This window comes from Mizuhopecten yessoensis, unplaced genomic scaffold (genome assembly GCF_002113885.1).
Source record: "Mizuhopecten yessoensis strain PY_sf001 unplaced genomic scaffold, ASM211388v2 scaffold10697, whole genome shotgun sequence".
In the NCBI taxonomy this organism is placed as follows: Eukaryota; Metazoa; Mollusca; class Bivalvia; order Pectinida; family Pectinidae; genus Mizuhopecten; species Mizuhopecten yessoensis.
Genome location: NW_018408676.1, coordinates 519,615 through 528,950, shown reverse-complemented (window position 1 = coordinate 528,950; position 9,336 = coordinate 519,615). Strand labels below are relative to the sequence as shown.

The following is a 9,336-nucleotide window of genomic DNA, read 5'->3' as shown; positions in this document are numbered from 1 at the left end:
GTCATGTAAATACCACCCTTTTATTTGTTCAATTATGTGCACATTGCTTGTTAAATGTATGAAAGTGATAGCAAGCCTTTGTTGTTTGTTTTCACAATTATAACCATTACTATTATCCATATGTTGTAAAGCGCCTTAGAGTAATTTTACAAATTATATAGGGCGCTATATAAATGCTGTATATTATTATTATTTTATTTAGTAGCACTTTTGATTTGGCATTCACAACCAGAGCAAACATTGTTATCTAGATAGTGTTCAACATTAGAAAAAGAATACAAATAACTGTATTTAAGAGACCCTCGATTACTTAATGTTTTCAGTACAAATCAAAATAATTGAAAGATGCAAAGTTTGCCACAACAAACTCAAACCATACATACTGCATGGAAATTAGTATTTGGAAAAGAGAGAATGTAATAAAACAAAATGTGTGAAAAGATTTTATTTCAATATATTTTTAAAACATGTTCTAAATCTTACAAACAGCACAACATATATAATGCTGTGACAAGGCAAAATGATGAAATTTGACACGAATATGTTCATCCCCAACAGTCGCTTAAAGCAAAATAGCCAAATAACCCTTTTTGGCCCGCCCCTAAGCCCCCTTGGGGGTCAGCCAAACCACTTGTAAAATTTTGAATCCCTGCCTCCCTTGAATGCTTTTGATTAAATATTATTGATATCCAGTGCATAGTTCTACAGAAGAAATCGTTTGTAGCAATATAGCCAAATTGCCCCCTTTTGGACCCGCATCTCAGCCCCGAGAGGTCAGCCCCAACCATTTGTACAATTTTGAATCCCCACCACCTAGGAATGCTTCCAGTCAAACTCCAATCAGTGGTTAAGAAGAAGTCATTTAAAGAAATTGTTGACGGACAGACGACGGGACGCCACGGTATGGCATAAGCTCACCTTGGTCCTTCCGACATGGTGAGCTTATAATACAGAACAGACAGGAGGGGGCCACACCCTTGATTTTATACAAATTAAGTCTCCTTTGCCAAAGGATGATCTAAACCTAATTTTGTTAAAATCCCTCCAATGGTACAGAAGGAGAAGGATTTTAAAGCTTTACCTCAAATTCCCTTACTAGGCCGTGCCCCTTTGCCCACAGAAAGGCTTCACCCTCCATTTTTACAAAATTCGTCCCCTTTGCCCAAGGATGCTCCATGCCAAATTTAGTCAAAATCCATAAAGCTGTTCAGGACAAGGAGCGTTTTAAAGGAAGGAAAAGTTGTCAGACACAAAAGACAGACAGATGAAGGACACAGCGGTACGGCATAATCTCACCTTGGTCCTTTGGACCAGGTGAGCTTTAAACCAACAATACTGTTATTGTTGAGAAGGATTTAAACTTACTGCTTCACAGAATTATTGGGAACATCCCAGTGGACGATATGGTGGTCATTGGAGCAGCTGTACAGACTGTTACCATCAGGTTGCCAACTCAATCCAGTCACTCTATCATTATGGCCACCATCCTGTAAAATGTTAGGTCAGTGTATAATTCAGGACAGAAATATTTTACAAGTACAAGTGATCATCACAACCTTACTACAATATCAATTCACATACACATGTACAGTACCCAGTAGTTTAAGCGAGTTTCAGGTGGCTATTATTGCATCGCTGATAGCCAACCTCGATTAATAATTACGTAATTTCAGTACTCAAATTGTGTATTCGATCAATCCAAAATATTTGTAAGCAGGGTTCGAACTATCACTAGACAGAAATATTATTTTTATTATTCAAAAAGTGTGTTCGAATTATTCGCCTTTTTGAACTGACCGAAGGTTTATCGTAAGCTGTTTTGGCCCCTAAAATATGAAAATATGGTCCAGCACATTGCTTACACTCAATATAAATGCTTTAACCTCATAAAAGACAACTGTGTATTGAGTGTGATGATCAAACACTCTCTGGAAAAAACTTGCCCAAAAACTTTAACCTCAGAAGGTGGGACGCTGACGCCAACACAGGGGTGACTAAATTAGCCCCCTTATTCTCCAAATAGGCGAGCTAATAAGGGTAGATTCCCCTAAAGCCTTGATTGATCCCTGTGTGGGGACAACCCAAATGTTAACACTGTAAATGAATAACCACCAATTATTATGATAAGTATATGCACAACACAAATTCAAATAAAATCTCATACCAGTTTTGTCTGTATGTCTCCAAGTCTTGTATTGTAAAGCAAGATATTTCCAGCTGTAGTTCCTATGCCCACCAGGTTTTCAGATTCTTTACACTTTTCTTCAAAAAGTTCTTCCGCATCACCTTTAGATTTCCTCTTTTTCTTTTTCCTTTGTTTTTCCTATAAAATAAAGATAAAAGTGTAATAATAGTTTATACTTCATACAAATGTGAACAGTAAGCAGCTTTTTTAATACACATACAAGTGTTTGTAGAGAGTAAAAGTTCCATTTTCTATGACCATATCCAATACATATAGTTTTGAGATCTTCTCCATCTCTTCCGACTATCGTTTCTAAGGAAGTGCTGACATTTTAGTTTGTCCTTGCTTGGCAACGAATATGGATCTCGCTGGGTATAAAAAGTGCATTACCCGTCAAACCGGTTATCATTTGTTCAATATGTGCGCAAGGTGACACTACTATACTAAACAAGAGGCCTAAGGGCCTTAGCGGTCACCTGAGTTATATTAAAGGTATTGGTAGCTTTATTTTATTGTTTAAATGTGATGTGGAAATCAGCATGTAAACTAAGTGAAATACAATACTTGTCATGTCATCAAAGGATAAGAATTTGAAAATATTGGTAAATGTTCCCTTTGGGGCCCCGCCCTAGCCAGCCCCTGGGGATGGGCCAGGAATCCCAATTTTACAAAGTAATACTCTCATTCACCAAAGATGATTCTGACTAAGTTTGAGTAAATTTCTGCTGAAAATGGATAAAATATACCCAAAATTGTTATTTCCCTACATAAACTATAGTAAACTTTACCCCCACCCCAAGGGAGAACGGAAAGCTCGGGGGTCCTGAAATTTACAATATAAGTAAAGCCGCTGATGATTTTCTTTCCATGCAGAGAAAATGACTGTAGTACCTCTGAGTCTGGAGAAGAAGATTTTTGAAATATTGGTTAATTTTTCCTTTGTGGTTTCACCCTGGTCCCTAGGGTTGGGGTAGGAATTTCAATTTCACAATTTGAAACCATCTTCCTCCAAGAATAATTCTCACCAAGTAAAAATAATTTCCTACAGAAAGTTGTCAAAATATACCCAAAAGTGTTATTTCCCTATATAAACTACAGTAAATTTACCCCCTACCAAAGGGAGAACAGATAGCTTGGGGATCCTGAAATTTACAATTTAAGTAAAGCCCTGATGATCTTTCTTTCCATGCAGAGAAAATGACTGTAGTACCTCTGAGTCTGGAGAAGAAGATTTTTGGAATATTGGTTAATTTTCCCTTTGGGGCCCCGTCCTGGCCCCTAGGGTTGGGGTAGGAATTTTAATTTTACAATTTGAAACCATCTTCCTCCAAGGATAATTCTCACCAAGTAAAAATAATTTCCTACAGAAAGTTGTCAAAATATACCCAAACGTGTTATTTCCCTATATAAACTTTAGTAAACTTTACCCCCTCCCCAAGGGAGAACGGATAGCTCGGGGGTCCTGAAATTTACAATTTAAGTAAAGCACCTGATGATCTTTCTTTCCATGCAGAGAAAATGACTGTAGTACCTCTGAGTCTGGAGAAGAAGATTTTTGGAATATTGGTTAATTTTCCCTTTGGGGCCCCGCCCTGGCCCCTAGGGTTGGGGTAGGAATTTCAATTTTACAATTTGAAACCATCTTCCTCCAAGGATAATTCTCACCAAGTAAAAATAATTTCCTACAGAAAGTTGTCAAAATATACCCAAACGTGTTATTTCCCTATATCAACTTTAGTAAACTTTTACCCCTCTCCAAGGATGAACAGATAGCTCGGGGGTCCTGAAATTTACAATTTAAGTAAAGCGCCTGATGATCTTTATTTCCATGTAGAGAAAATGACTGTAGTACCTAGTTTGTAAAAAATCACTCCTCTGGTTCTTGAGAAGAAGTTGAAAATGTAAAAAGTTTACGCTCAATGATGGACGGAAAGCGTATTTACATATTTACTTGTACAGTACTTAATGAGAAAGAAATAGAATTGATCATTGCAATATGAGAAAGATCTGTTTAGTTCTTCCTTAGGCCATTTTGTTTTTATGATCAGTCTCAAAATATAACATGCATGCACAACGAGGGACCAAGGGGAACCTACATATCAAATTTGAGAAACATCCCTCAAGTTATTCCTGAGAAATAGTACTAACAAACCTTCAATGTCAAAAATCGAAGATGCTGTCGATAGGCCATTTTGTTTAACTGATCAGTTTCAAAAGTAAACATGAACAATAAAGGATAGTGGGGAACCTGCATTGGCTTGCCCCAAATAAAAATTTGGGCGAGTAAAAAATTTCAAGCACTGGCCCAAATGGCATATTGGTGGACCCAATAATTTTGGGAAGAAATATTTCCACAGCGTTTAACACAATGCTTCAGCACATTTCAATTACATATAACATGACAATGTTTGTAATATGTAAGACAGAATAAAACATTATATTTTTAATTCTTCAACCCTAGTTAAAACATGACATGATCCACTCCTATCAGGTCTTCCCAAAAAGAAATACACAAAACTTGCACCTCAAAGAACCCACCCTTGGCAGTATTTATATAGAAAATCAAAAAAAAAATCATCAAATTTCTAAATCACGGACAGTTCAATATAAATCAAAGTTACGACAACTGAAAAATGTACTGACCCCTCCCCCCCCACCAGTTAATGTGGAAGTGACTATAATTTCTTTTATTCATTAATTTTTCAACAGTACCTCAAACTATTTTTGTTGGGCCAGTGACTACATCACTTTTGACAACTTTAAGTAACTCGAGCAACGAGCAAGACTTTAACCGCCATTGCCGAGCAAGTGACCTTCCATTTCAGGCACTGCTGCACAACAAGGGAACAAGGGGAACCTACATATAAAATTTGAGAAAGATCTCTCTGGTACTTTCCGGGAAATAGCGATAACAAACTTTCACTATCAAAATCCAAGATGGCTGCCTGTCGGCCATGTTGTTTATCCGTAAAATTTGAAAAGTTGCCCTGTGCAGCTAAGGACCAAGGGGAACATACATGTAAAATTTGAGAAAGATCTCTCTGGTACTTTCCGGGAAATAGCGATAACAAACTTTCACTATCAAAATCCAAGATTGCTGCCTGTAGGCCATGTTGTTTATCTGATCAAAAGTTGCCCTGAACAGCTAAGGACCAAGGGGAACCTACATATAAAATTTGAGAAAGATCCCTCTAGTACTATTTGAGAAATAGCGATAACAAACTTTCACTATCAAAATCTAGGATTGCTGCCTGTTGGCCATGTTGTTTATCCGATCAGTCTCAAAAGTTGCCCTGCACAGCTAAGGACCAAGGGGAACCTACAGATAAAATTTGAGTACTCTAGTACTACTTGAGAAATAGCGATAACAAACGTTCACTATCAAAATCAAAGATTTCTGCCTGTCGGCCATGTTGTTTATCCGATCAGTCTCAAACGTTGCCCTGCACAGCTAAGGACCAAGGGGAACCTACAGATAAAATTTGAGAAAGATCCCTCTGGTACTTTTGGAGAAATAGCGATAACAAACTTTCACTATCAAAATCCAAGATGGCTGCCCTTCGGCCATGTTGTTTATCCGATCAGTCTTAAACGTTGCCCTGCATAGCTTAGGACCAAGAGGAACCTACAGATAGAATTTGAGAAAGATCCTTCTGGTACTTCTTGAGAAATACCGATAACAAACTTTCACTTTCAAAATCCAAGATGGCTGCCTGTCGGCCATGTTGTTTATCCGATCAGTCTCAAGAGTTGCCCTTCACAGGTTAGGACCAAGGGGAACCTACAGATAAAATTTGAGAAAGATCTCTCGGGTACTTCCCGGGTAATAGCGATATCAAACTTTCACTATCAAATTCCAAGATGGCTGCCTGTCGGCCATGTTGTTTATCCGATCAGTCTTAAAAGTTGCCCTTCACAGGTTAGGACCAAGGGGAACCTACAGATAAAATTTGAGAAAGATCTCTCGGGTACTTCCCGGGTAATAGCGATATCAAACTTTCACTATCAAATTCCAAGATGGCTGCCTGTCGGCCATGCTGTTTATCCGATCAGTCTTAAAAGTTGCCCTGCACAGCTAAGGACCAGGGAGAACCTACATATAAAATCTGAGAAAGATCCCTCTAGTACTTTTTGAGAAATAGCGATAACAAACTTTCACAATCAAAATCCAAGATGGCTGCCTGTCGTCCATGTTGTTTATCCGATCAGTCTCAAAAGTTGCCCTTCACAGGTTAGGACTAAGGGGAACCTACAGATAAAATTTGAGAAAGATCTCTCAGGTACTTCCCGGGTAATAGCGATATCAAACTTTCACTATCAAATTCCAAGATGGCTGCCTGTCGGCCATGTTGTTTATCCGATCAGTCTCAAAAGTTGCCCTTCACAGGTTAGGACTAAGGGGAACCTACAGATAAAATTTGAGAAAGATCTCTCAGGTACTTCCCGGGTAATAGCGATAACAAACTTTCACTATCAAAATCCAAGATAAAATTTGAGAAAGATCCCTATAGAGAAATACTGATAACAAGAATTGTTTAAGGACTGACGACGGACCACTGACGCAGGGTGATTTTAATAGCCCACCATCAGATGAATACGAAAAATTTGGTGGTGATGACGATACACACCATCCAATCAGTCGCATGATGTGGTGTATTACGTAAGCTCCACCCATTATGACAGGAGGGCTACTGTGCTGAGGTGTGATTGACGTTTCAGAACAACCAATAATTCTGGGTGATTTCACAATGCAGGGAGTCCGCTTGTCTGCCCCGGTAGATTTTTCAAAAAACCCATGTAATTTGCACACTTTTTTTCAAGAAATTTAATAGCCAAAGTGGGGGTTGCGTAAAATACACAGGTATGGAAAATTTTAGTTTTTTCAGGAAAAAATCGACGATTCTGGGAGATCGCCATCTTGGATTATCTCCCTTGGTACATGGAACTCTAATAAAGACAAATGACGCTCAACAAATTTATTTATGTCAAACATTAATAAAAGATACAGTTGATACATAATGTGTTGTTATCTGAGTTTATGTGAAAAGTATTATTAAATAGGTAACTGTTAACAACGAAAGTTTAGCCAAATTCCTATGCCAGAGAATCACCGATCAATTTACGACGTTACGTTTCGACATCTCGGTGCGTTTCTCCATACTATTACGAAAATGTAGTTGTTCAATTTAAGCTCCGTTCCATGTAAGTTCTGTTGGTTTTTTTTCAAATCGCCTATGCGTAAAGCATGGGTTTTGTTCCGGCTCACTTTCATGTTGATCTCGCTTCTAACATTACGTAGACACGTGATTGATAATAACCTCGTAAATTAATTATTTCAATATTTATTAAATGAAGTATCGTAAAAATAGTCTGCTTTAACTATTTTTTTCCTTGGAGAAGATTTGAAGAGGATGTATTGATTGTCCACGCTTCTAGAATAAACATATTTTTATAATCCCTTATTAGTCAAATCAGTCTGTAGTCATGACAATGCAGTAGGGCTTCGTAATTCACGCCACGTGTTGGTGAGTGAAAAAAACAACAACACGGTCCGTCGATCGCGACTGCAAATCATTTCAATTAGTAGAGCTATTGTTAACGGGTAATCACAGATATAGTGTTAGCTAATTACTGCGTTGTAATTTTTATTGACTGTAGTGTTGAGAAGTGTCAATAACTTCAAATGTACATGTTAGGACAATTTGCAATAACAGGGTTAGTTTGGGTGCCTTATGTGACAGTCCCTGTTACAACTAGATATTGTTATACTTTATAATAGGAAAAAGAAATGTATGTACCCTTCCAGAGCAATGATTTCACATCTGCTTTTGTAAGTTCATGTTGTGTGAAAAATTGTGTCCTTTGTAACTTTATAACTTAGGCCATTGGAATCTAGTAATTGTTGTTTACTGTGTCTTGTGTTAGATATGACTTACATATTATTTTCATATACAGTATATCTCGCACAAATTGTCATTTGAAAACATCTCTTTGTTTAGAATATACTCAGTGGAATGCAAACAAAATCAGTTCTTCTGATTCAAAAATAAACAGATACAGGTACTGCCTTTAAAAGAAGTTTTAGCAGATGTGTTGAACCGGATTGCGTTTGAATGTGTTTTGAGAAGTTTTGCGCACATGCATTGTATGAATTGAGTCTTTTTCATTTACTTTTTCATCGTCATAATGAATATGTGAAGATTTTTGAAGACTTCTGCTGCATATTTCGAAAGTAAAAAAATTATATTCATAGATAGAGCTATCAATAAATATAAGGCATATTTAACATTGAATTTCTAGTAATTTGACATCAAGTCAGCTCGTCTTTTACATGTCGTGGTAAAATGTTGGCAAATTTTAAGACACAAACCATCAGACAATTCCCCAGTTAAAGCGGGGGTGAGAAAACGTGCCGGGTGAGAAAATGTGTCAGTTATAACCATATGTTTTGGACGATAACTCTTGCAGGGGTGAGAAATCGTGTTGCGAACGCAGCAATTATTGCACGATGGGTGAGAAATCGTGCCGTAACAGTGGGGTCGACTTTTTGACATCGAGAGCTTTCCATCCTTCTCATATCTATACATTATCATTGGGGTTGGCATTTTTACCGAAAGTCGATCTAAACCCTTAAAGTATGTGAAATTACTCTGGACACCTTAGTTTAAGTCCAAATATAGCTGAAACAAATTTTCAGGTCCCTGTGTATGCGAATACTTACCAACCTGTACCCCGTTGGACACCACGCCAGACATGTACACGTTGCTGACAGGTGTGTGCTTGGTGTATACTCCTGTCTAAGGGTACCTGTATCAGTCTCCCATAACTTCAAAACTCCGTCTGGGCTCGAATATAATGCATACTCGCCGTTTTGTGTCACCGAAAACGGCATAGACAACTCCATGTTATCACACGTGGTAGGAACTACGCATGCCCAGTAATTCCGGATATCCGTTCGATTTAGAGGCAAACGGGAGCTGTGAATGGTATAGCACCTAATCGAAAGCCGCAGAGTTGCGTATTTTTGTAACCGGAAATGAAGTATATGAAAGTGAAAGTAGAATTTCAGTGTCAACAAATATACGACTACTTGTAGCGGGATTTACATTATAATGATTATTTTAAAAAGAAATAGGAGGTATTCCGTCTTT

At 37.8% G+C, this 9,336-nt stretch overlaps 1 protein-coding gene across 1 annotated transcript in view; it reads right to left on the bottom strand.

Annotated features, from left to right (window-relative positions):
- LOC110461880 (WD repeat-containing protein 43-like) overlaps positions 1-9,108 on the bottom strand; it is a 104,389-nt gene extending 95,281 nt beyond the window's left edge. Inside the window, exons 1-3 of the mRNA XM_021515600.1 lie at positions 8,907-9,108; positions 2,165-2,323; positions 1,366-1,487 (exon numbers count right to left, since the gene is read on the bottom strand). Coding sequence (XP_021371275.1) covers positions 1,366-1,487; positions 2,165-2,323; positions 8,907-9,089 — 464 coding nt within the window. The 5' untranslated portion in view covers positions 9,090-9,108. The remainder of the gene's footprint in view (positions 1-1,365; positions 1,488-2,164; positions 2,324-8,906) is intronic.
- Positions 9,109-9,336: the final 228 nt, after the last annotated feature.